The 27,095-nt window shown below is 39.9% G+C and overlaps 1 protein-coding gene across 11 annotated transcripts; it reads left to right on the top strand.

The window, feature by feature from the left end:
* On the top strand, window positions 1–27,095 carry B3GALNT1 (beta-1,3-N-acetylgalactosaminyltransferase 1 (globoside blood group)). Of its 11 annotated transcripts, none has more exons than XM_032594685.1 (8): window positions 543–635; window positions 2,126–2,218; window positions 4,457–4,552; window positions 4,744–4,797; window positions 19,059–19,122; window positions 21,911–22,006; window positions 23,317–24,602; window positions 25,030–27,095. In XM_032594685.1, the coding sequence occupies exon 8, from the start codon at window positions 25,064–25,066 to the stop codon at window positions 26,057–26,059; it is 996 nt and encodes a 331-aa protein (XP_032450576.1). In that variant the 5' UTR covers window positions 543–635; window positions 2,126–2,218; window positions 4,457–4,552; window positions 4,744–4,797; window positions 19,059–19,122; window positions 21,911–22,006; window positions 23,317–24,602; window positions 25,030–25,063; the 3' UTR covers window positions 26,060–27,095. The 11 variants fall into 11 exon arrangements, with proteins under 11 accessions (XP_032450585.1, XP_032450576.1, XP_032450575.1 ...); XM_032594684.1 differs by having other exon boundaries at window positions 550–635; window positions 2,123–2,218; XM_032594690.1 differs by lacking the exon at window positions 543–635 and adding an exon at window positions 20,176–20,392 and having other exon boundaries at window positions 1,083–2,218.

Genomic DNA, 27,095 nt, shown 5'->3' with positions numbered 1-27,095 from the left:
AGACTTTCTCTGAATTCTCCAGACCAAAAGACTTTCAAGATAAGATGCCCGAAAGCAATCGACTTCACGGGACTCGTATGCATACACCAGACCATTGTAACCCCGTGGTGTCCCCACCCTTCATTCTCCATCGATTCTAGAAGGAGAACACACTTTTCTTCTGAGATTAAAGAACTCCCCAAGGTTTCTTCTTTTCCTTAATAGCGCTGTGCGGACTTGAACAAGTAAATCCCTCCAGAACTGCTTGAGGCTGGGAATTTATGCCGCTCGTAAACAAGGCAAAATCCTTGCCAGAGATCCGCCGCGGCCCACCCCCTGCCCGCGTCCAATGTAAAAGGCATACCTAACAGCGGCGTGCTCGGAACGCAGCGTGATGGCTAGGTGCGACAGAGCCCACACCCAGGGAGTGCGTAGAGCTGCAGGCCGGGTGGGGCCCAGCTCGCTGGGGCTCAGGGCCCGCGCGTGCGTGCGAGCGAGCGAGCGAGCGAGTGAGCAACGGACTCCCGGGCCTCGGCGCGTGGTCTGCGCGCGCCCGGCCGTGCGTGCGGCTGCGGGAGGCTGCGTGTGCGCGCGGGGCGGCAGCATCGGCCGCCCGCCCGCCCGTGTCGGAGCAGGGTTAGCGCCGCGCGCGGGAGGTGAGTGCCTGGCCGGGTCCCGGGGGGCGATCGGAAGCCTTGCAGACCCCAGTGCTGGGTGGCGGGCTCGGTCCTGGGACTCGCTTCTCCTGGAACGGCAGTTGCGGGCCCCGCGAGGCCAGGAGACGGGCAGGGCGGTGCCGCCCACTCCGGCCCTCTCGCGGAGCGCGGCCGGGGTTGCGCGGGAGCAGCGGCGTCCTGGGGCTCCGGCCACTGCGAAGAGCGGCTGCCGGATCCCGTTCGCCTGGGGGAGAAGGGGCCTGGCGGGGCCGTGGGCGACACTGAGGGGCGGTGGGACGTGTAGCGGGCCCAGGCCGCGGCCGCAAGGAGCACTCTGCCCTGCCTGCTGTGCCCTAGGGCGCAGCCCCCGGATCTCCGTCGCTCTGGGCCTCTCTGGCGACCAAGTCGGGGAGCAGCCCGGGGAGCGTTGGCCGCGGCGGCGAGGGACAGGACGCGGAGGCGCCGACTGGTGTCTCAGTGTCGGTGGATTTCCCGGCAGGCCCGGGACGAACGCATTCCCAAGGCGCTGGGGAAGGGCCTGGGAATCGAATTCTGAAATGCGGGAGCGTTCTTCTTCATGGGGAGGGTTTGCGAGGAATCTGGACCTAAGGAGGAGAATGGGCGAATTGGGCAGAGAGAAAAGGAAATCCCGAGGAGCTAGGGCACGCGATTTATAGGAGGCGATCTTAACGGGCATACAGGCATTTTAAAAGAAATCTGAGAGATGCAATGGAGTCTCACTTTTCCAAGCAGTAAGGAATGATGCCAGCAGCAAGCACGCGTTGCATTCCTATTTCCTTCTCTTCCACTCCTCACTGCTGGACTAGGAGGGAGATTTGCAAGGCCGAGATGGTTTTCTTTTACTCTGTGTTTTGCAAATAGTACCAGCGTTTACAAGGTGGCTGCCTCGTTAGGGAAAGCTACATCCAAGGAATAAATTACCAAACCGTATCTTTTTTTTTTTTTTTTTTCCTGTTTTCAGAGGGAAGCAAGATTTGATTTGAGTTGGCAGTCTTCAAGTGGGGACAAGTTTGTATTTTAGCTTTCCCCAGGCGTCTTAGAAGGATGTAGGGAGCCGATTTTGTGCTCTCAGAATGTGTTGATGTCTGATAAAAGCACATCTGAATTTGTATCAATCTAGAGAAGGCAGCTGTTTATTAAGAGATAAGAGTCTAAGACGTTTTTTTCTCCTAGACTAGAAGGTTCATTCAAATGAATGGTCAGTGAGTAATTCCGGTCGTGAAAGTAAAGCCTGTTATCAAAACAGTGGCCAAATATTATTCCAGATTGGATGCATGAAGTGATTTGAGAGCAAGGAAGAAGAGAGGATCAAAGCTTTTCCAAAAAGGAAGAGAATGCCAAAACAGTATATGATAATTTGCTCCTGTAATAGTTTGCTAGGTATAGAACACTGATTTTAGATGTTGAATTGCCCAGTGTTGTTGAATTATGACTTAGATATATTCCTTTTCTGTTCTTTTGCTCAGTAGTTCACAGCAAATGTTTTAATTAAAGCATGGAATATGGAAATCAGCAGAAAAACTAAAAAAGCTAGTGCTTTAGTCTCATCTGAAATTCTGTGGGTAAGTTCATCTTACTTTAATTTAGAAATTATCCTAATTGGTTAAAATTGACTGTAATAGTCTCCTTTACAACATTTCAAGGGTCATTTACACAGCTACAAATTCTTTTGTATATTCCAGTGTATTTTTTCCCCTGAATGATTTGAGGAATTGTAAGAGTTAAACTTTACTAAACCATTTTGGATGATTCATATATTTCTAAAAAATTGGATTATTATTAAAATACTTGATATGTCAGGAAAATTTAACTATATAAACCTAAATTGGTGGCCATATTCAAGTTCAGACTCAACTCTTTATTCCTAAAAAAATACTCCAGTGGATACTTTTTCTTTTTATCTGTTAAAATGATTTGCCTTCTGTCTGTGCCCAGTCCGCAAGTCTGTTCTTTCCACTGTTGGGTGATATGAGTAGAATCCCATTTGAGGAAGTGCCTTTATCCCATTCACAGCTGTATAACGTCCAGGCCAAATATGCTTTCCTCTTGCAGTTCTAACAGTTATTGCTCATCCCTGCTCACTGTGTGGTAACCACACTATATACAGCTTCATATATGAGGTCAAATGTGGGGGGTCAAACAGCATGCTTTTAAATGGCCTTGCACAGCAGATGCATTCAAAAGTTGCAGTTCATTTAACAGCCTGTCTTTGGTAAATATCTCTTATGGGACTATGAACAATGGTTTTGTTTCAGTAAAAAGTTGGCCATTATAAATACTGATTTGCTTTTGGCACTAGAGCTTTTGGTACATTGTGAATTAGATGAGAGGGGAAGGTGAGGATATGCACAGGAGACCTGGTGATTGGTAGGAGGCTCCTCTAGGTGAGGGGGGAGATAAAGCCACAGAACATCTTAAGGATGAGGCCCTGAAAGGCTGCAGGATGGAAGATTTGGCTAGGGAGATAACTTGGACCCCTTGAAGCTCTGAGAAATTAAGGAATAAAACTCAGAAAGCTAGAATACATTATTAATTTTTCATTCTATGTGTTTCTGACCTGGAATTAGCCAGGAAACCAAGCCTTTTGGTGTCTCTGTATAGCATCCATAGCCTAGAGTAGTACTTCTCAGCCCTGCCTACCCCTCTGGGAATTGTGTCATGTGGGGAATATGTTACCAGCACTAGGACCCCTTTTAAGTTGCGAGACCCTTTGGGGTAATGAGGAAACATAGAGACGAAGGATCTTAGGAGACTGAGATTTTCTTGATGTTCTAAGGTATGCCAGTTCATGCCAAGAACACTTCCAGACCAACAGCCTGATTGGTAAATAAAGTTTTAATGAAGCACAGCCACACCTATTTGTTTAATATTGTCTGTGGCACCATTTTTGCTAGAAAGGCAGAGTCAAGTGTCTGGGATAGAGACCATATGGCCCATGAAGAAAATATTTGCTATCTGGCCTTTTATTAAAAAAAAAAAAAATTGCCCACTCTTGGGCTAGAACATAGATGTCTGCTAAACTCCCAGGCTGTGCATTTTGAACAGCTTTTTAAAGTTAGCATAAAGAAGCACTATATTTGGCTCCTATTTTGGTAACAGACTTTGTTTTCAAGGATGGAGATAGCCACTTTCTGAGAGGAAAAATTATATTATAATTTTTCTATATATTAGAATTCTCTCTCAATTCTTATCTCTAATGTTAAATAGTTCCTTTCTCTAAACTGATGTAGGGTCTATAATTTGTGCTCTTCTCGAGCATCTGCACATTCTGAGAGTGCAAATTCAGCTCTCTGCCCTGGACCCTGACCACACATTTGGAGACATTTCAGCTGGGAGGTCACCCTCCCATCTTCTCAAGGTGGGCTTTACTGATAATGTTCATTCTGAAACTTGGAGTCACAAACCTTCCTCCCTGCTCTGCATTGTGTCAGCAACCTGAAGGCAAGACAGGTGTCTTCCCCATTGCATCCCCAACCTTTAAAACAGATCTGGCATACCGACTGACTGACTGACTGAATGAATGAATGAATGCATGAAAGAAGAAACAAATGAACGAAGGACATTCAGATAACTAAGGGAAAGGTAATGAGTGACTTAGCCTGACAGACAAGAATGACAAAGGTATGTAATATTCTTAATCTGGGGCAACAATGAGAAGAAATATTAACTAGAGCAGCTTCCCCTATCCCCTTCCTCCAATGGGTAAAGCTGTTTATATCAAAACAGAGCCAGGAAGCCCAGCTTTCAAGTCAGCCTTCCTGCTGTTCTGCCTCACTTGTGTGATCTTTGTTCTGCTCCAGTTTTCCTAGGTTCTCTCCAGACCAAGTCATCTTGTTGCCTCTTTTCACGAGCTCTGTCACGTGGCTCTTTCAGACTGCCCACCCCTGGGTGCAGAGGTACGTCCATTTTTGCTCTGTTTGGCTCTTTGGGTCAGTACTGTATTCTCACTGCCCAGCATGAGCCAAAGAAGTATATGTTGAACAAATGACTGCCTGTGGAAAACACACTAGCCATGATGGATCAGCCAATTTTGAAACTGACTAGGCACTGTCATTGGGCTCACGTTTCCTTTTTTTTTTTCTTCCAGAAAGACCTTTCAGTGCCCTGCCCACTTGAGAGAAACTTCATTCTTGCATGCTATGTAAGGCTTCCCTTGATCTTCGAGTGGAGGAACCCTTTTGGGTTCCAGTGTTTACCAAAGCTAATGTTTACCAAAGCTCAGCAATTTATTCAGGGTTATTTGGAGTATAAACTTATTAACATTCTTGCCAGAAGTTCCTTCATTTCTGAAAAGTATAGTTGAAGAGAAGACTAGTTGGAAATTTATAAGTTCATGTGTTAGCTTTGACAGCTCTTTATCCGTGACAAAGATCAGAGATGCTGCACTACGTGGAAGAAAGTATGAAGATGCCAGGCCAGCGAGATGAAAATAAATTAGGAAGGATGCATTGTGGTGTAGTGGTTTCGGAGCCCACTTAGGGGATGAGGACACCCGCATTCCCAGCCCTGCTTGCTGGCTGTGAGACCCTGACTAACCATCAGGTCTCCAAATCACAGTCTCCTCAACTGGAAAAGAAGTGTTGCAGTAGTAGGGCCTACGTCCTAGATAGTTTTAATCAATAAACGGTGGAAATATGGAAAGTACTTAGTCCAGTACCAGGACCAAGCAGGGGGTGTTGCTAAAATTATGGAGAGAGGGCAATGTGAAGAAAATGGATAAAGTAGAAAGCAAGTTTTTTTTCTTTTTTTTTTAATATTTATTTATTTATTTATTGTTAATATATGAAATTTATTGTCAAATTGGTTTCCATACAACACCCAGTGCTCATCCTAAACGTTGCCCTCTTCAATACCCATCTCCCACCCCCCATCAACCGCCATCAGCAAATAAAATTTGACTCTCTACTATATGCCCAGCTGTGCTTTGGAGTGAGAGGGAGAAATGTAAGCTTTATCAAATATGCATAATCCTTAAAGTAGATCGATGCCACTTGAATATTTCACACCTCAGTTTGAAAACGTTAATGAGTTTTGTAGTTCTCCTCCAGCTGCCAGAAGTACCTGTTGTAGGACTTCTGACAGTTCCAATCATTCCCAGGTATAGGAAGATCAGGGGGCAAGAGGAAGGCCACGGGAGAGGGGAGCATGTGTGGAAGAGGAACCAAAAAAGTTTGCATTTGGCGTGTGGATCGCTACTGCTAGTTCCTGTGGGCTTATATGCTCATGGGAGCAAAACATTGGGAACTTTAAGATGTTAGAGGAAACCTCATCTTTGGACTCTAAAAGGAAGCTTACTGGGGCTCCTGGCTGGCTCAGTCGGTAGAGCATGTGACTCTTGATCTCAGGGTTGTGCATTCAAGCCCCACATTGGGTGTGGAGCCTACTAAAAAAGAAAAAAAAGAAAGCTTACTGATCTGAAGGGAGAATGTGGATAAACTAGGATTTATTTGCATGTTTACATGTGCTAGAGACCATGTGGTGTTACATAAGAGACACTGGGAGCTAGCTGCATGGTTTGTAAATGGAACAAATGTAAGTAAGCAAATAAGTTAGAGGAGCACATAGTGGACCTTAATGATAACAGTGGTACTCTCTACTTAGTTCTTACTGTGTCCCAGCCCGGTCCTAAATGTTCAACATGTATTATTTCAAGAAACGGAGTTTCTGATTCGCTGGAATCAGATGGGGTGGGGCCCGAGGCTAACAAGCTCCTAGGCAGTGCCCGGGCACTATAGTCTGAATAGTGAGGTCTAGAGCAGCAACATTGGAATCACCTGGAAAAGGTTTCAAAATACTGCCACCTAAACCTCACCACCCTTTGTAACTCTCATTTAGTTATTAGTTCGGGGTATATACCCTGGCTTCCAGAGCTTTTCAGGTTCTCCAAGAGATTATAATATGCAGCAAAGTTTAAGAATCACTGGATTCAGAAAGAAAAGGGAAGAGAGAGGTAATGGTCAGACAGCACCGCTTGTGTTTGTTTCTAATGATAATCAGAGGAGGTCAGAATGGTAGAGTTTTATATTGCTTTGTTTATGAATTAATATGTTCAGTTTGAGTGGGTACTAGAAGGGAAATTTTCCTCACGATGTGTATTGATGTGTGTGTCTCCCTCTTTATTTTTAATTTAAAAATTTTTTGTTTAAGTTTATTTATTTTGAGAGAGAGAGAAACAGAGCACATGAGCAGGGGAGGGACAGAGAGAGGGAGAGAGAGAGAGACTTCCAAGCAGGCTCCGTGCTGAACTTGAACTCATGAACTATTAAAATCATGACCTGATGGGGAGCCTGAGTGGCTCAGTCGGCTGGGCATTGGACTTGGGCTCAGGTTATGATCTCACAGTCTGTGAGTTCGAGCCCTGCATTGGGCTCTGTGTTGACAGCTCAGAGCCTAGAGCCTGCTTCAGATTCTGTCTTCCTGTCTCTCTATCCCTCCCCCACTTGCGCTCTGTTTCTCTCCAAAATAAATAAACATTAAAAAAAAAACAAAAAAAAAAACGTGACCTGAGCTGAAGTCAAGAGCTGAATGCTTAACTGACTGAGCCACCCAGGCGCCCCGTGGTTCTCTCTCTTTATAAGAAATAGGACATGAGTGATGTGTGTAATTATGATTTGTATTAAACTCAATGTGCACAGGACCTTGTTTAGGCTACCAGGATTTCCACCTTTTGTAGTACTGTTTTGTATGTGGAAAAAGAGTCATAATGTTGCCCGATTGGCAGTAATTGTAATTATCTTTAATGATAGCACATATTTTCTCCTTGGATGACCCTAAATCTAGTATGCATGGGCTTAGAATTTTATTGAAATGTGGTTTTTTGGTGATTTTGTTTGTTTTTGCATGTCTGGACCTGTTTTTTGTTTTTTGTTTTTAATGTTTATTCATTTTGAGAGTGAGAGATAGAGAGCAAGTGGGGGAGGGCAGAGAGAGAAGGAGACAGAATCCCAAGCAGGCTCTGCATCTATCAGCACAGAGCCTGATGCAGGGCTTGAACTCATAAACCGTGAGTGAGATCATGACCTGAGCCGAAACCAAGAGTCAGATGCTTAACCACTTAACCAATGCCCCTCATGTCTGTACCTTTAAAAAAAAAATTTTTTTTAACATTTATTCATTTCTGAGAGACAGAGACGGAGCATGAGTGGGAGTGGGGCAGAGAGAGAGGGAGACACAGAATCTGAAGCAGGCTCCAGGCTCTGAGCTGTCAGCACAGAGTCCAACACGAGGCTCGAACCCACCAACCGTGAGGTCATAACCTGAGCCGAAGTCGGGCACTTAACCAACCAAGCCACCCAGGCGCCCCATGTCTGTACCTTTTTAAATGAACATGATCAGAATCAGTGCAGCCTATTAGAAGAAGGCTTTGTTTCAGAAGAAAGCCAAAGAAAAGTAAGCATACTCTAACAGATTCAGGAGTTTACTTTTGGATTCAATTTATTCTTGGGGATATTTTGTTAATAAAGAAAGGGGTAAAAGCACATTATTAGACCATTTGCACAGCATTCAGATACCCGCCTAGTACCTACTGTGTGCTAAGCTCCAGGGATGTGGCAGTGAACAAGATGTGCAAGGCCTTTCCCCTCACAAACCTCAGATTCTTGAAGGGAAGACAATAAACAAATAATAGACAGAAAATCTCAGGTGGTTTGATTGCCTACAGGAGAATAATGAGGGGTGTGATAGAAAGTAGGGGCAGGGGAACCACTTGAGATAAGGGGTCAGGGAAGGACTCTCCTAAGTGACATTTTGCTAGGATCCAAAGCAGGAGAAGGAGCCAGACTTTTCAAGAACCAGCTTTTGTGTTAGAGAAACAGCAAGTGAAGACTCTCCGAGGGAGGGAAAATTTGAAAGTGTCAGGGCTCAGAACCGAAGCCACTTTGACTGAAATAGAGATAGGAGGAGGCATGGCCACAGACGAGATATATTCCTGAGAGACAGACTGGATAGATAGATCTTCTTCAAAAAATATGAACCTTGTTGTCCTTAAGCTCTCACTGTCTTTGTGCTTTGTTTTTGTATTGGCAGCTCTCTAATGAACATATACTTGCAATTAGAAATTTTTTTTTTTTTATTATTTTTTTTCAACGTTTATTTATTTTTGGGACAGAGAGAGACAGAGCATGAACGGGGGAGGGGCAGAGAGAGAGGGAGACACAGAATCGGAAACAGGCTCCAGGCTCCGAGCCATCAGCCCAGAGCCTGACGCGGGGCTCGAACTCACGGACCGCGAGATCGTGACCTGGCTGAAGTCGGACGCTTAACCGACTGCGCCACCCAGGCGCCCCTAGAAATGTTTTTTTAAAAAATTGAATTTGCTTTCCCTTTGTAGAATATAACCAACATTTTTGTACCCCAGGAAAGAATTTCAGGTTATTTTGGCTTAAATAATGGTACCATTGCAGTAATTCTTTGTTCTGTTTCTCTGGAGTCCTTGCATTTGGACTGATCCCTCCACCCACCCTGTCAGCCCCCCAGTTTATTTTCTAGTGCCCAGCATATTTGTGATGCCAAATAAGAATGTCCGTATCTGCATGAATTATTAGTTGCCATTTGTTACTATTGTTAATAACTCATATTTCAGGTTTTGAGGGTGAGAATCCTGAGTCTTTCTGTGTAAAGATGGTAAGGTTGTGATGCTGCTTTACTGTGTTTAATCAAGGTTTGGTGGTAGTGAGAAATTAAAACCATTCAGAGTGATTCCGGTCAATAGAGATGTAGCAGACTCCCTGGCATAGGAAGGGTGGTGCCAAGAACATGATATCTGGGGGCGCCTGGGTGGCTCAGTCAGTTGAGCGTCCGACTTCGGTTCAGGTTATGGCCTCACGGTTCATGAGTTCGAGCCCCACGTTGGGCTTTGTGCTGACAGCTCAAAGCCTGGAGCCTGCTTCGGATTCTGTGTCTCCCTGTCTCTCTGCCCCTCCCTTGCTTGCTCTCTCTCTCTCTCTCTCTCTCTCTCTCTCAAAAATAAATCTACACTAAAAATTAAAAATAAAAGAATGTGAGATTTGGAGTCCTGCTTGATTTTGTCCCTACCACCTACGAGCCTGTGACTTTGGGCAAGTTATTGACTCTCCCCGAGCCTCAGTTTCCTCACGTATTCAATGCAAACAGTAAAGGTTTCAGAGCACCTTTATTTGTGGACTGTCTTGAAGGTCCCGTGAGTTAGTGCCTGAGAACAGTTCCTGGTGCTCTCACCACGGCTGGGCACCTAGGGCCAGCATGTCTTGTAGACATGATTGCACACAGTCACTAAATAGACAGAATGATTGGATTGCCAAGCTGTTTTAACTTCTTTTTTTTTTTTTTAAGTATAACATGCAAAAAGAAAGTGTACTAATTAGGAGATGAATTATCACAGTGAACACACCTGTAAGCACCATCTAGGTCAAGAAATAGAACATGGCTGGAACCCCAGAAAGTCCCCCCAGGGCCCTACCAATTATACTTCCTTCCTGTCTCCAGAGGTTATCAGTGCCCTAATTCTGACACCTTAGATTGCTCTTGCCTGCTTTTCAGTTTTGTGTAAATGGAATCATAGTATCTATTCTTTATGTATCTGGCTTCTTTAACTCTACATTATATTTGAGAGACTCTAAAATGTCACATGAAGTTATAGTTTGTTCATTTCTGTTTTGTGGAAGGTGCTGTTACATAAATTTGTTTCTTCCACCATGGTTGTTTCCAGGTTGGAGTTATCATGGATGGTGTGCTGTTATGAATTTTCTGGAACATATTTTGGTGTCCCAATGTACTTGTTGTTGAGTGTTCTTCCTAGGACTGGAGTTGCTACATCATAGGATACATGTATATTCAGCTTCAGTGAATGACACTAAAAAGTTTTCCAAAAACACTCAACCATTTTGTAGAATTTTTTTAACTCCAAACTACTGCTCAATTCACCAAAATTAGTTTATTAATTCAGTGAATACAAAGATGGGCTAGGACAAGATTTTTCCAAAAGGTAGAGTTCAATCCTGCCAGAGACTGAAAATGAAAATAGGTTCTTCAGATAGATTTGAGAAACATTGCATGATATATCCTCTTCTCAGAGAATGTATATTAGCATATTAAAACCTGAGAAGCCCTCCATTAAAAAATACCAGTTTACATTCATTTGAATTATTTTGGCAGGGCGGGGAGGGGTGGATTTCCACAGAGCTCTTTTGAGGGCTCTGTAACACTTGGGGGTAAGACATAGATGCATCCATCTTTGGTGCCAGAAAGTTCTGGTATTAATAACTGAGGAGAAGAAATCTGCATCTCAGTTCTTCTGCTCTCTTCTAAAACATTGGATGCAACCAACCTCTTATTTATTTCTGGAAGTTTTCTGGGCTTTTCTATTATTTGCAATGTTTCTTCAGCTTTTATGTATCAACCACCAAATTGACCCGTAAATTATTTGTGGTCACTGGTGCAGCAGCATCGTGCTGGGCTTGTGGGATAGAGAAGATGGTTTGCTTGGGGTAAATTATTTAAAATCTAGTTGGTGAATGCATGTTTACTTAATATGATCACAAGTTTATCTTTTATCAAATGGAAATTATTTTAGAATTATAAATGTAAGTTCTTTACAGTGATATATGATATTATTTAAGAAGTCAGTAATAAAATAATAGTGTATTTCCTTGTTGGGCCTTTTTATATTTTTCTGCTCATCGGTGTTTTAGATTCTTTCTGCCCCTCTCCTGGGACATGGGATTTAGAACAGTGTCAGAGCTCACAAAACTCATTCCTGTGCTAGGAGAGCGGCTGCCCTGTGCTCCCACTGTCTGGTTATGAGCCAGACCTAAGTCTCAGACCAGGCCAGCTTGATTTCTGTGACATCATAGTGTGTCCACATTTATCCACATACCCGAGTGTCACTTTAACTTCAGAAACCACTGACTTTGCTGACTGAATAGTCCATATTGTCCACGTAAACCTCATAGTAACTGAATCGGTATTGTGGTGCTTGGTTTTAGCTGGAAAAAAAAAAAAAAAAAAAGACTTTTTTGAAAAGTTAAGTAACTTCCTTAAAGTCACACACAACCATTAAGTATTATAGCCAAGATTTAGGGTAAGCCATTTAAGTCCAGGCATTTTTGTTATGCTTTTTTCCTGTTTTGATAGGTTTAAAATACAAAGAAAACTAAAAATAGAAGAGAATACTTGTATTTCAATCATCCTGAATTAACAAATGCTAATTAATCCTTTACAGTATTTGTGGCAAGTCTTCTCTTTCCCCTTTTCACCACACACCCCTTTTATTCTTCCACAGTGACACCCACACTGCTGAGTGTGGAAGCTTTTCCTGCAGTTTCTTTAAAAAATAGTTTTAGGGGCACCTGGGCTGACAGTTTGTGGGATCGAGCCCCTGCATCGGGCCCCATGCTAACAGTGCAGAGCCTGCTTGGGATTCTCTCTTTTCATTTCTCTTTGCCCCGCCCCTGCTCGTTTTCTCACTCTTAAAATAAATAAACTTAAAAAAATAGTTTTGTGCGCATAGCTGCTTTTTAAAGCTCTCTTGCTCTTGTGCGGTTTAAAACTATATAAATTGTATTATCTATGCATTTAATTTTTCAACTTGTATATTTTACTCAACATTTTATTTTTTAATACTCTCAAAATTGATATTCTGTATATAAATCCGATTCACTTCTTTTTAACTGTCTTCTAGGATTCCATTGGAAGACAGTAGCAGGTTTTATTTACTTATTATCTTACGGATAGAGATTTAAGTTGCTTCAGATTATCTGTTTTCATAACCCCATAGTAAGCATGCTTGTACAGGTCTCCACGCATGTACACATATGAGAGTTTTTCAAGGATGTAGTCCCAGGAAAGGAAAGTCTGGTTTTCAGTTCTCTAGATGCAACCATGTTGCTTATCTACCACAGTGGGCTTGTACTTCAACCCTCAGTGTATGACAAATATCATTCACTCCAATACCTGATTAATAATAAACTTTTTTATGTTTTCAGATGGGTTAAAAACTTGGTATCTGACTTTAATTTGCCTTTCCCTGGTCACTAGTGAGACTGACCCCTCTTTTCATGTTTATCGGCATGTAATTGGAAGTTCTGAATTCCCCTTCTGTGAACTTATTCACACGTTACCCATTTTCCTTTTGATTTGTAAGCTTTATATAAACTTTATACAAGTGAAAATTAATAACAGATTATAAAAGTATATACTATCTAACAAATATAGTGCAAGGATTCTGGATACCAGCCCTTTGTTTTATTTGTTGTAAATATCTTCTCTGAGTCTGTGGCTCACATTTTAACTTGTCTTGTCCTATAAACTTTATATTCTAATGTTACCCAGTGTATTTCTCCTGTCTTTTATGGGATATGCTTTTTGTAACTTGTTCACAAAGGCCTTTGCCACACAGAGGTTCACAAATATATTCTGTATTTTTCTGTAATCATTTTAGTTTTGCTTTTTAAAATTCTTTTACCCACCTGGAACTTTATTTTGAAAATAAATATGAATAAATTTTTTTTTTCCCACATTTATTCTGAAACCATTTGTTGAATCTTTTCCCCACTGGTTTGTGAGGCAGCCTCTGCCATTTTTCAAGTCCCTGTGTATGGGTACGTCTGCTAAGTCCCTGCGTATGGATACATCAGCTTCTGGCCTTAGTGCTGCTCAGCTGTTTCATCTGTTGGTCTGCCATTCTGTTTTCATAACTATAACTCTGCGATAGGATTTAATAACAGCCAACCCACCACCATCCCACCTTCATTCTTTGTTTTCAAAATTGTATTGGTTATTCCAAATCAAGAAGTTTTCATCATAATGTTATGTATTTATTGATTAATTTGGAGAAGTGGAATCTTTTGAGTCTTTTGAATCTTCTTATCCTTGAACACATTATCTGTCTCATTTACTCACATCTTTTTGTGTTTTTTTTTGTATTCTTCAGAAAAGTATTTTACTTTTCTACATTAGGGTCCTGCAGATTTTTTGTTAGCTTTATTTGACACTGTAGTTTTTGTTGCTGTTGTGATTTTCCTTAGACTTTTTTTTAAATGATAGAAATCTTTTTTAAACTTTTTTTTATCTTATAGAGATAGCACCAGCAGGGAAGAGGGGCGGGGAGGGAGAGAGAGAGAGAGAGAGAGAGAGAGAGAGAGAGAATCTCAAGCAGGCTCCACACTAAGTGGGATATGGGCTGGATCCCACAAACCCAGGATCATGACCTGAGCTGAAATCAAGAGTCAGGTGCTTAACCAACTGAGCCACCCACGCGCCCCTAGATTTTTGTTTTTTTTCAGTGTTCTTGGTATATATGTGAGCTCATATCCAACATTTTGGTACACCTGTCAGTTCTTACAAGTTGTCTTTTTCCTCTTGAGTTTTCTTTGTAGATGATTACATAATAATGAAAATAATGGCAGGTTTCTTTTTTCTCTTAACAGTTTTTACATCTTCCTCTTGTTTTAGTGGACACTAACACACACTCAAAATACACTGTTTTCCTGACTTTGGTAGAAATATTTCTAAAGTTTATCCTTAAGTTTGCTACAGTTTCTCTAACAGGTTAGACTCTTCCCTTCTATTCCTAATTTTTTTTAATAATTGTTTTTTTTGGGTTTTTGTTTTTCATTGTTTTCTGCTTTATCTTTATTATCCCTTCTGTTTTCTTGTTTATGTAATAACATTGGAATTATTTTTTTTAACTTCTTGAGCTAAGTACTCAGCTTATTTATTTTTAATCTTTTTAAAAAAATATATTACCTATTATGCTTAAAAGTCTTCATACTGTATCTAGTTATGTGACATATTCTGGTAAGGCAAAGGTATTGGGATGAAAAACAGATCAGTGGTTGCCTGGGAGTTCAGGGAAGGCTTGATTAAGGGACACTAGTAGAATTTTGGTTATGATGGAATTGTTTCATATCTTGATTGTGCTGGTGGTTACGTGTACAGAAGAGTAAAATAAAAAGGGTAAATTTTACTGTATGTGAGTTATATATCAGTTAAAAAATCAAGTGGATACAAAACAATGTATATAAAGTAATTCTACTTTTAAAAATGTATATTATTTTAAAAGGTTGTTAGTTTTCTGTAAGGACTACTTTAGTTACATCCAGTGTGTTTTTATACGTAGCACTGTGTTTAAAAATTTTTTTTTAATTTTTTTTTTAATCTTTATTTATTTTTGAGAGAGAGACAGAGTATGAGCAGGGGAGGAGCAGAATTGGAAGCAGGCTCTAGGCCCCGAGCTGTCAGCACAGAACCCAACACAGGGCTTGAACTCCTGAACCGTGAGATCATGACCTGAGCCAAAGTCAGATATTCAACCGACTGAGCCACCCAGGCGCCCCTAAAAATTTTTCTTAATGTTTTATTCTATTTTTTGAGAGACAGAGAGAGACAGATTGTGAGCAGGGGAGGGGCAGAGAGAGAGGGAGACACAGAATCCAAAGCAGGCTCCAGGCTCTGAGCTGTCAACACAGAGCCTGACGTGAGGCCCAAACCCACAGATGTGGAATCATGACCTGAGCTGAAGTCGGATGCTCAACCAACTGAGCCACCCAGGTGCCCCTTATCTGTGGCACTTTAAAATGGGGAGGAAATTTTTTTTATTTTCATTTTTTTGAATTTTAATGTATTCATGTGTTTTAAAAATCAAAATAATATAAAAACTATGTAACTTACAAAGTAATTATACTGAGTAATATTTTTTAAGTAATACACCAAAGTAATATAAAAAAGGGATGCTCTCACTCCTTCTCTCATCCACCCCATTTCTCCCTGCCCACTGTGTCTTTTCATTGTTTTTCTCATACACATACAAATACATATTTTTTATTTCCTCTTCCTTTTGACACAAAAGTTGGCACATTGTAGACATTGTTCTATATCTTCTCCACTTAATATATTGTACAAATCTTTAACGTCAGTAACATCTGTATAGCATTCCGTTATGTGGATGTTTCATTGTTTATGTAAGTAATCCCTCATTAATGATCCCTTGGGTTATTTCCAAATATTTGCTATTATAATGTCGTAGCTAATAACAATAAAATGCCTTAACATTTTAGACATAGACAGCTGTGTGTAAAATAAATTCCAGGAACAAAATTACTGAGAAAAGAGTAAATGTATTTGTCATTTGTATAAGTATGTCCAAATTGCACTCCATTGAGATGTTATGGTTTTCTACTCCACCATACATGAATGAGAGAATGTGTTTTCCTCTCTTTAGTTTTTATTACTAAAATATTTTATTTCTTTATTTTTTTAGTATTATTATTTTTTAATTCTTTTTCAAGTTTATTTATTTTGAGAGAAAAAGAAAGAGGCAGAGAGAGGAAGAGAGAGAATCAGAGAGGCAGGCTCTGTGCCATCAGTGCAGAGCCCGATGAAGGGCTCAAACCCACGAACCATGAGATCACAACCCAAGCTGAAATCAAGACTTGGATGCTCAACCGACTCAGCCGCCCAGGAGCCCCATTATTGAAATATTTTAAAGTGAATACAGCTATCTTGGCTTTCTACTCCTAAATATATACTCTTAAAAATAGGAAAAGGTTTTTTAATTTTAAATTATTTTTAACAGCTTTATTGGGATATGACTTACATACCCATAAATTATTTAACTGTACAATTCAGTGATTTTTACTAAATTCACAGAGTTCTGCAACCATGACCCAATCAAATTTTAAAATATTTCCTTTACCCCAAAATGATTCTTTATCTCCATTTGCAACCAGTTGCTGGTGCCACCGCCGGGCAACCACTAACCTGTCTGTAGATGTGCCTTTCATGTTTCATATTAATGGAGTCATATATATATATGGTCTTTGTGTTGATCTTCTTTTACTTAAGACTCATGTTTTTCAGGTTCATCCACATCCTGAATTCTTTTTTTTTTTAATTTTTTTTTAAATGTTTTATTTATTTTTGGGACAGAGAGAGACAGAGCATGAACGGGGGAGGGTCAGAGAGAGAGGGAGACACAGAATCTGAAGCAGGCTCCAGGCTCTGAGCTGTCAGCACAGAGCCTGACGCGGGGCTTGAACTCACGGCCGTGAGATCATGACCTGAGCCGAAGTCGGCCGCTTAACCGACTGAGCCACCCAGGCGCCCCTACATCCTCAATTCTTAAAACTGGTATTTGTTACAGCCTGTATCAGTGCTTTGTTTCTTTTTGTAGCTGAGTAGCATCATTGTGTAGAAATACCACATTTGTTTATCCAGGAACATTTTCTTTTGTAGCCAGCTAACATTATCACACCTAAATAGATTAATAATCCTCCTGGCATCACCTGATATCTATGTTGTATTCAGATTTCTCCAGGATCCGGTCCAGGACCATACATTTGCAATTGGTGTGTCCTTAAGCCTCTTTTAACCTACAGCCATCCCCTTTTTCATGGTTCTGACTGGCTGAAGACACCATGCTGGTTGACAGTCCCAGTTCCTTGATTTCTTTGAGTGCTTCCTGTGGTGTTCCTTAGCTTGTTCTTCTATCCTGTATTTCATGTAAATTTTGATTAGATTCCAGTTAAACATTTTTGGTTAGGATTCATCGGAGACAATATTGTGACTTTACAGTGTAGCTCACAAGGAGATAAATAGCATGAAATTGTGCCATCATTCTGCTAAGATTGATGATTAGTACTCTGATTCCTCCAATGTAAATTTTATATTGTTTTAGTCCTTGTAAGTAAAAGGCAGTCTTTGGAGGGTTACTTGGGTGCCTTATTAATCTTTCATTTGATGATTAAAACGCTGATTGATCATCATTGCCCGAATCAATAGTTTCATGAGAGGTTGCAAAATGATAGCTTTCTTCTGTCATTCTACCTACAGTTATAACTGGCATTTTTCTATAAAGAGGACTTTTTCCTCTTCAGTTGTAACACTTGTCCCCCTGAACTATAGATCATTGTTTAAAGCAGAAAAAAATTGCTTGGCTTCTTCCCCCGTACCCCTGCAAACCAATAGATTTCAGTTAAGTGGTTGATGTAATAGTGCCTTTACAATTTCCAATATGATATTCTCTTTAAATTTATGGATTAAACAGAAACTGTATGTAAGGGTGTTGAGTTTCCAAACAGGTTTTTTTTGTTTATGTGTTTTTCAAGTTGTGTTTTTGTCATAATTATATTGTGGTTAGATAATGTGGCCTCCGTTAAGTTGAGGTTTGTTTTGTGTTGTTTATTTTTCCTCTGTAAGTAATCTCTACACCCAGTGTGGGGCCTGAACTCATGACCCTGAGATCAAGAGTCTCATGCTCGGGGCGCCTGGGTGGCGCAGTTGGCTAAGCGTCCGACTTCAGCCAGGTCACGATCTCGCGGTCCGTGAGTTCGAGCCCCGCGTCAGGCTCTGGGCTGATGGCTCGGAGCCTGGAGCCTGTTTCCGATTCTGTGTCTCCCTCTCTCTCTGCCCCTCCCCCGTTCATGCTCTGTCTCTCTCTGTCCCAAAAATAAAATAAACGTTGAAAAAAAAAATTAAAAAAAAAAAAAAAAAAAAAGTCTCATGCTCAACAACTGAGGCAGCCAGGCGCCCCTGTTGAATTGAGTTTTGAAAGTTCTTGAGATGACTTATATAACCTAACATGAACAGTTTCTTAATGAATATTTCACGTGTTCTTGAAACAAATATTCCATTCTCTTAGATAAAGATTATTAATATTATTTGAAACACTTATATCCTTATTTTTTGCCTGCTTGATTTAGACAGATTTGTTCAAAATCTCCCATTAGGATTATATATGGGTGCCTGGGTGGCTCAGCCAGTTAAGCGTCCAACTTTGGCCCAGGTCATGATCTCATGGTTTGTAGATTTGAGCCCATGTCAGGCTCTGTGCTGACAGCTCAGAGCCTGGAGCCTGCTTCAGATTTTGTCTCCCTCTCTCTGCCCCTCCCCCACTCATGGTCTGTCTCTGTCTCTCAAAAACAAACATTAAAAAAAATTTTTTTTTTAAATCTCCCATTAGGATTATAGATTTTTTCCATTTGTACTTATGCTTTTCCAAGTTTGCTTTATATATTTTTGAGGCTATGTTTTTATGTTGATATAGTTTCATAACTGTTACATTATCTTGTTGCATGGCTCCTTTTATCAGTAACAAAATCTTATCCCTTTTAAATGCTGTTCATTTAAAATATGTGACATGAGGGGGCCTGGAAGCTCAATTGGTTAATCGTCCAACTTCGGCTCAGGTTATGATCTCATGATTCATAAGTTCAAGCCCCACATCAGGCTCTCTGCTGTCAGTGCAGAGCCTGCTTCAGGTCTTCTGCCCCCTTGCTTTGCCCCTCCCCCCTCTCCAAAATGAATATTTAAAAATGAATAAATATAATATGTGACATTAATAATTAACTACAGCAGCCTTCTGATTGACATTGTCATGATACGGTTTTTATTTACTAATTTTAAAACTTTTATGTTGTTTTGTTTTAGGCATGCGTCTTATAAGCAGTATAATGGCAGAATTTTAAGCCACGTTGAGAATCTCTTTTAGGAGGTAGGTTTATATTTACTCTGACAGTACATTTATATTTACTTCTGATATCTTTTGTGTTTTCTATTTGCCTTGCATTTTCTCTGCTTTTTTCTTCTTCTCTATTGGTAGCTTGCTTTGTTTCTTTTATTTCTCAGTGTGGAAGATACATATTCCATATCTGTTCTTTCAGTAGTCACTCTCAAGGTTAATAATGTACATTCTTAAATGATTTTTTTTGTAAAATGTTAAAGTTTATCACTCCTTGTTCCTCTTGAATTAGGTAAGAATATTAACATATTTTAATTTTTCACATATTTTAAGTCTTTTTACAGCAACCATGTCATTTTTGTATAGTATTTCAGTTTCACTTTTGCTGACCACATTAAAAAAAATTGTATTCTTGTTCTTCTCTCATTTTGTTTTACAGTATCTGTACTTACTAGTTTTCACGGTCTTTTAATGGCCTCCTGGTTTACATCTGTTCCTTTCATGCCATTCCTTCCTCCTGAGTTCACTTTTCTCCATACTAAAACATATTCTGTTGATACTTCTCCCAGCTAGAGTTTGTGGACTTTGTAAGTCCTAGTCTGTTTGAAAGTGTCTTTATTTCACTTTCAGTTCACTTGAAATCTCTAAAATTCATCTATAAAATAGGTACAGTAAAACCAGCTGGCCCACTGTATAGAGTTACTGGGGGAATACTAATAATACTTGCAAACACTTCATCAACTGTTTAAATATGTGTGTGTATACATAACATGATTATATGTAAAGTGCTATTATTGTAAGCTAATGTAAGTCCTGGTAGATTTATATTTAGAATTACTATATACTTAATCTTTTAAAATAATTCCTCACTATGTTGAGATAATATTTACTGAAATAAGAGAGGATAATACCTAATAGACATATCATGAATTGTACGTGGCTACACTTTGGGAGAAGAACCTGGGGTAAGATGAAACTCAGAATCCTGCTTGCTCATTTAGGGTTACTACCATTCAGTTGAACTTTGAGATATGCAAGCATAAAACTAAAAAAAATGTTTGGCTTTGTTTTTATCTATGTACAAAGACTACACAAATGGCATGGAAAATCTAAATGATACAAAAAGAAAAACAAAAGAAAGAAGAAGTCTTCCAGAAATCCCGCAGAATAGAAGCCATTGACATACTGAGACATATCCTTCTAGAAAATCTTGCTTAGCATATGTGAATATATGGGTTTAAGGACTTATACCACATAAGCAGTTTTGCGATTTTCATTTGCTATATATCAAGGGAAGATATAGGTAAGCTTCATCGCATATAATAAATAAATATATGCTGTTGTATGAATAGATCATAATTTTGTTTAACCAGTTCCCAATTGTGAGGCATTTAAAATTAAATTTTTCCATATTATAAATTACACACAGTTGCCTGCTTACTTCTTTAGGATAAATTGCTAGCAGTGGTAATTGCTTGGTTAAAGAGTATACACATTTAAAATTTTGATACGTGTTTTCAAATTTTCCTCCAGAGTGCATGAGAATACCTTTTCCCCCACACATACTGACTATTGTCATGTGGGTTTTTTTTTTTCCTTTAATTTGCTGATTTGAGATTTTTGTCAATATTTCTGCTTCCTTGTAAGTTTGAACATCTGTTCTTATTGATCATTTGTAGTTCTCTTGAGAATTTCTCTTTCCGCCATTTATTCTCTTGTAGTGTTCATCTTGTACTTAATTTGTATGAACTCTTTTTTTTCTTTGGGTTTACAAATCTTTGTCATAAATCTCAGGTTGTTTTTTTTTTCTCTCCGGTTTGTTTTTTAATCTTTCATCCTTGTTTGTGTTTTTTATTGTTGTTTGTTTTTTTAGTTTTCTGTTTTTTATTTTGTTTTTGTTTTTGTTTTGCTTTTTAACCTTGTTCAAGAAATTTTTGAAATCTTTATTTGATCAAAATTTCCTTTATGGGTTCTAGATTGTTTCCCTATAGTTGAGTAATTGAAAAGTCTTCCCCATTTCAAAATTACTAAAATGTTCATCCATATTTTCTTTTAGTGTTTTTAAAGGCTCATTTTTCTTCCATTTGATCTTTAATTCATTGGAAAAAATTGTATATAAGGAAAAAATTTGTATATATATACAAAAAATTGTATACAATTGTATATAATTGTATATAAAAATTGTATAATTGTATATATAGATACAATTGTATAAAATTTGTATATATAATTGTATATGTCAGTGACTCCCTGTCTTTTATATCCTGCTCTCGTTTTCAAACTTGACTAGTAAAAGCCAGGATATGAGCCACTGAATCATGGCAGGAAGTGAGATGTGTCACACTATTTCTCTTCTCACTGTTTATTAATGTGCCTTGGGTTATTTGTCAGTAGAGATGGAGGTTCAGAGGGGAAAGATGAATTTGGGAAGGGTTGCCTCCTGTGAATGCATACATGGAACACAGAATTAAAGAGAGGATACCAGCAGAGTGTCTCTTAGAAGTTTTATGTTTCACCTATTTTAGTGACCCCTGAGTTCTTTATCCAGGGAAGTAAAACTGGTATGGTGACCTACGACACCAGCTGACCTGAGAATTTAGATTATGTTTTAAGCCTTGAATACCAAGTGCTGTTTTCCATGATAAAGCCATGAACTCTTGAGTTCTGTGGACTAATGGTAACTTTTTTAACTTTTTGTTTCAATATATGTTCCTAGTTCAGAAAGAAATTGAAGGAGGTGGGAGTGCTTCATTTACCGTCTTTGATTTCTAATTCCCTGACCCATAAGTAAATGCGGTTACATTTTTTATATGTCTTACAGAAATTTCAAGCATTATTTTTGACTACTACATACTACTGACTGTTCGGTTGGTGAAATTGAAGATCTTTCACTCAGAAGAAATAAATCAAGAAGGAGGTAAGAAATAGAAATATATTTATGGCTTCAAAACATATTTTTCTTTAAATAGTAAGAACTCATAGAGATTATTTTTCCAGGATAACCCATTTGACAATAAAAATCAATTTAGAGAACACAGGACGCAAAGGCTGCCAAGGGTGGAACACAGCTGGGGACCAGACTCTATTTATTGAACACTTAATGGCCAGTGAAATGCTTTGCACATGTTGTCCCCCTCCACTGTATTTGACATCTTTAGTGCAGAGATGTGGAAACTGAGGCTCCAAAAGGAAGAACATACCTGCTTGCCCTGTTTGTTAAAGGACAGAGCTGGGTTGTAGACTCTGGTCTCTCTGCCCTTAGAACCACCTGTGTTGTGGGTCCTTGAAAGACTTTTCCCTCTTTTTGGACTAGAGAATTCCTCTTCTCCTTGCTGCTGTTTTATTTTCTTTGTGGGCCCATAGCAGTAGACATCACAGCCACAGTCACATTGTCACATTTAAAAAACATGGCTTATAGGAGCGCCTGCATGGCTCCGTCAGTTAGGCGTCCGACTCTTGGTTTTGGCTCACAGTTCATTGGTTTGAGCCCCATGTCAGGCTCTGTGCTGACAGTATGGAGCCTGCTTGGGATTCTGTCTCTCTCCCTCTTTCTGCACCTCTGCTTCTTGTTCTCTCTCTCTCTCTCTCTCTCAGAATAATAAACATATTTTTTTAAAAATACAGGGGCGCCTGGGTGGCTTAGTCGGTTAAGCGTCCGACTTCAGCTCAGGTCATGATCTCGCGGTTCGTGAGTTCAAGCCCCGCATCAGGCTCTGTGCTGACGGCTCAGAGCCTGGAGCCTGTTTCAGATTCTGTGTCTTCCTCTCTCTCTGACCCTCCCCCGTTCATGCTCTGTCTCTCTCTGTCTCAAAAATAAATAAACGTTAAAAAAAAAAATTTTTTTTTAAATACGAAAAAAAAAAAGAAACATGGCCTATTGAATGCATGTGAGATAACTTTTGTAATAAGATTTGCTGCTTTGAGTTCTTCCCATTATTGAAGAGTAATGGAGCCTTCATTGCCTATATATGATTGTAAATGCTGATCCTTACGCAGTATACTTTCCTTTTGTTAGTCTGAAATTTATTCCAGTGTGCTGATTTGTTAGAATGAGATGTAAAACTGCCACCTGACAAGTGTTGTAATAAACGTAAAAGTTGTCATTGGCTGAGGTGTAAATCAAGACCCCTAGGGTTGTGCATGCAGTGTCTAGTCACAGATGAGGAGACAGTGTAGGAAGAAGTTCATTACTTCTATTATTCTTATTCTAGGTCTCTTCTGTTTCAGGTTTTTCCAGGAGCTGGCTGTGCAAGGCTAGTAAGGGGGAGAGAGGAAGACTGGGGTGGGATGGACAGACCTACCTTTTATCCTTTACACAAATGGAAATAGCATAACAAGTCCGTGTGCATTGCTCTCCTGCTGTAGGTCTGTGTCTGTCTTGCACTTTGACTATGGTGAGAAACACTTCGCCAACAAGGTCATAGACTACAAATGGAGGGGCAAGACACATATACATGAAACTGAACTGGAGAGTTTGTATTGTGTGACTTAAAATATAGAAAGCTCTAGAGAAAGGAGAGATTACTGACTGTGACCAGAACTAATCAGGGCAGATAGGATATGGCCAAATAGGACAAGGAGTCTTGAGGTCCTGTCATTTTCATAGTATTAAGAGGCAGAAGAGCTGTGCATCCAAAGACCTAAGACTGACCCAAGGTAGAACCCTTGGGGGGCCAGCCTTCCCATATAATGACATTAACATATGCCCTTCATAACAGATTCTGGGTTCCCAGGACCCCTCTTCCCAGAGGATGGGGGGTGAAAGGGCACCATTGGAACCTCCTCAGCCTGCCCCTCATGTTGTTCATCCATCCCTTACTCTGAAGTCCCTTAGCATTGATATAAACAGTCAGTGCCACCCTGTCCTTCCATGTTTACCTGTTGCCTAGGGATCCCCTTCTCCCATCTCCTTCCTTTGGTCTTGGTGCCTGGTGTTGTCTGTGGGTGTGGAATGTCTAGGAAACACTTAGCACATGTTTGTCTTGATATCATGGTGCCCAGAAAGCCCTGTGGGATCCTGAATTGTGAACCAACCTCATCCTTGGGGCCTAGCACAGAACTGAGGTGACACTGTCACTCCAGTCTGAATGCTGTAACATTACCGCTCTTCTCATCTCAGCTGGAGGGTCCATCCCATGATTCTGATCTGGCACAGGATTTCTGAATAGATTAGAATGGGAAACACATGAAAACTCAATTCTATGGACAGGCCTTTAATTTAAGCACTTGTTGTGCAGACTGAGCATGGAGTTCAGCCAGTGAGGTAAAAGGGGAGCTGGGATCTGTTTGGGGCAAGGAAAAATCTATTTCACAGTCTTGACCATTTAAAAACTCTGGAGATGCTTACCCTGTTTGTGTCTAGAGGACTTGCCTTTCAGGTGAAGAGTCTCTGCTCCCATCTCATTTCACATGAGTAATTGTTGCCACTGGGTTTTCCTTATTCCAGATTTGCTAGAATCCACATCTGGTCACACAGCTGAGAAAGACCCTTGGTTTATTTGGACATGTTGCTGGTAATATCTCCTTGCATTAAATCCTTCACTTCTCTTTCCATAGTGGTGAAGAAGAAATGCGGCTTTTTTTTTAAATTGCAGATTTATTTTTTAACCCCCCTATTACTCATCTTTTTCTGTCCCTCTGGACATCCGGGACAAAATCATATTTCAACAGTTATTTAAATCAAACAGGAAGTATTAATTTTCCCGAAGTAATGAAGGATATGTTTTTAATCTTGGTCTGGATGTAAAAAGCTAAAATGCCCTCTTGGTTTTTGGTGTCCATTTGCTTATAGTTAAATGAAATGAACTAGGTTGGGGTCAGGATTCTTGGTTTTGCTTGGGAGCTTTTGTTGTTCCAACTCTTTAAGTAGATAATCAGATATCATTTAATACTGTGTCTTGTGTGGTGGAGTACTAACCAGGTCTTTGATAAATCTTCCAGAACCTCAGGCTCGTGTGCTTCTGAGCTGCTGTGGATGGCCCTGGCTCTCTTGACCACTCTTCCGAGTAGGATGTCACTGAGATCCCTCAAATGGAGCCTCCTGCTGCTATCCCTCCTGAGTTTTCTTGTGATGTGGTACCTCAGCCTGCCCCACTACAATGTGATAGAACGTGTAAACTGGATGTACTTCTATGAGTATGAGCCAATTTACAGACAAGACTTTCGCTTCACACTTCGAGAGCATTCAAACTGCTCTCATCAAAACCCTTTTCTTGTCATCCTGGTGACCTCACACCCTTCAGATGTGAAAGCCAGACAGGCCATTAGAGTTACTTGGGGTGAAAAAAAATCTTGGTGGGGATATGAGGTTCTTACATTTTTCTTACTAGGCCAGCCGGCCGAAAAGGAAGACAAAGTGTTAGCATTGTCCTTAGAGGATGAGCACATTCTTTATGGTGACATAATACGACAAGATTTTTTAGACACATATAATAATCTGACCTTGAAAACAATTATGGCATTCAGGTGGGTAACAGAGTTTTGCCCCAATGCCAAGTACATCATGAAGACAGACACTGATGTTTTCATCAATACTGGCAACTTAGTGAAGTATCTTTTAAATGTAAACCATTCAGAGAAGTTTTTCACAGGTTATCCTCTAATCGATAATTATTCCTATAGAGGATTTTACCAAAAAGCCCATATTTCGTACCAAGAGTATCCCTTCAAGGTGTTTCCTCCCTACTGCAGTGGGTTGGGTTATATAATGTCCAGAGATTTGGTGCCAAGAATCTATGAAATGATGAGTCACGTAAAACCCATCAAGTTTGAAGATGTTTATGTTGGGATCTGTTTGAATTTATTAAACGTGGACATCCATATTCCAGAAGACACAAACCTTTTCTTTTTATATAGGATCCATTTGGATGTCTGTCAACTCAGACGTGTGATTGCAGCTCATGGCTTTTCTTCCAAGGAGATTATCACATTTTGGCAGGTTATGCTAAGGAATACCACATGCCATTATTAATTTGACAAAAGCCTAGAGAAAGGATACTCTGTGGAAAGTATTAATATTACTGTAAAATGTCCAATGGAAAACTCATGGGAAGGTCACTGTGTTGAGTTACACTGAACTGAGACTCATGAAGAACGCACAGACTGGGGACTGGAGGGTCACACTTTGGTTTACCTAGACCAAAACCAAGTCAGGCCCTTTAAAGGTGATTGTAAGAGGAATTAAACACCTTATAAAGGAATCGGGGATTTTTGTTAATAAAACGAATAGGACCAAACTATTTGAACGTGCCATTCTGTAGGCTAGAACTTGTTAAAAGGGTTTCATTGAATTATAAGCTCATTAGTCCATAACATCGAAGCAATGGGGAGCTCTACTCATTGAGCAGTCTAGTCCGTTAAGGGTTTTGTGTATATCTGACATGGATTACCAGTTTTTAAAAATACATAGTTCTGTGTAAAAAACTGAAGTTACACTGAACAAAATTTCATCCGTTTTGGTCATTCAGAAGGTACTTCAAGATGTTACAGCATTTCACAGTTATGAATTACTATTTAATATTACTTAGGACTTCCTGGTGTTTGAATGTTATGGTTGTTTCAGTACTGTATAAAGCAAATAGTGATGCACCCTTATCCATTTGAACTTTTTCCCAGTTACCTCACTGATGAGCTTATTATTTCATAGCTCCATTAATGTAAAGACATTGGTAATTATCACATATCAGTAATCTCTTGGACTTTGATAAATATTTTACTGTGGTAATACAGAGAAGAATAAAAGCAAGAAGATCTGAATTTTTGTCTTGTTTTTAAAACTACAATCCCCCGTGTTTTTATGTCATTCCATCTGTCTCATTTTTCCACCTGGAAATTGGGAATAATATAGAATGCCAGGGAGCATGTTTCCTTTTTGGAAAGGACTCTGAAGGCAAAAAAGAAAAGAAGGACCCTGATGGCCAGAATACTATGAATATTATTCTTATCTGCTCCACATGCGTTCTCATTAACAATCAATTTGAAAATAAAGAGGGAAAAAAGAAAAAAAA

The sequence above is a fragment of the Lynx canadensis genome, chromosome C2 (assembly GCF_007474595.2).
Source record: "Lynx canadensis isolate LIC74 chromosome C2, mLynCan4.pri.v2, whole genome shotgun sequence".
Taxonomy (NCBI): domain Eukaryota; kingdom Metazoa; phylum Chordata; class Mammalia; order Carnivora; family Felidae; genus Lynx; species Lynx canadensis.
The sequence above is the reverse complement of the archived record's forward strand: the minus strand, read 5'-3'. Positions and strand labels throughout refer to the sequence as shown.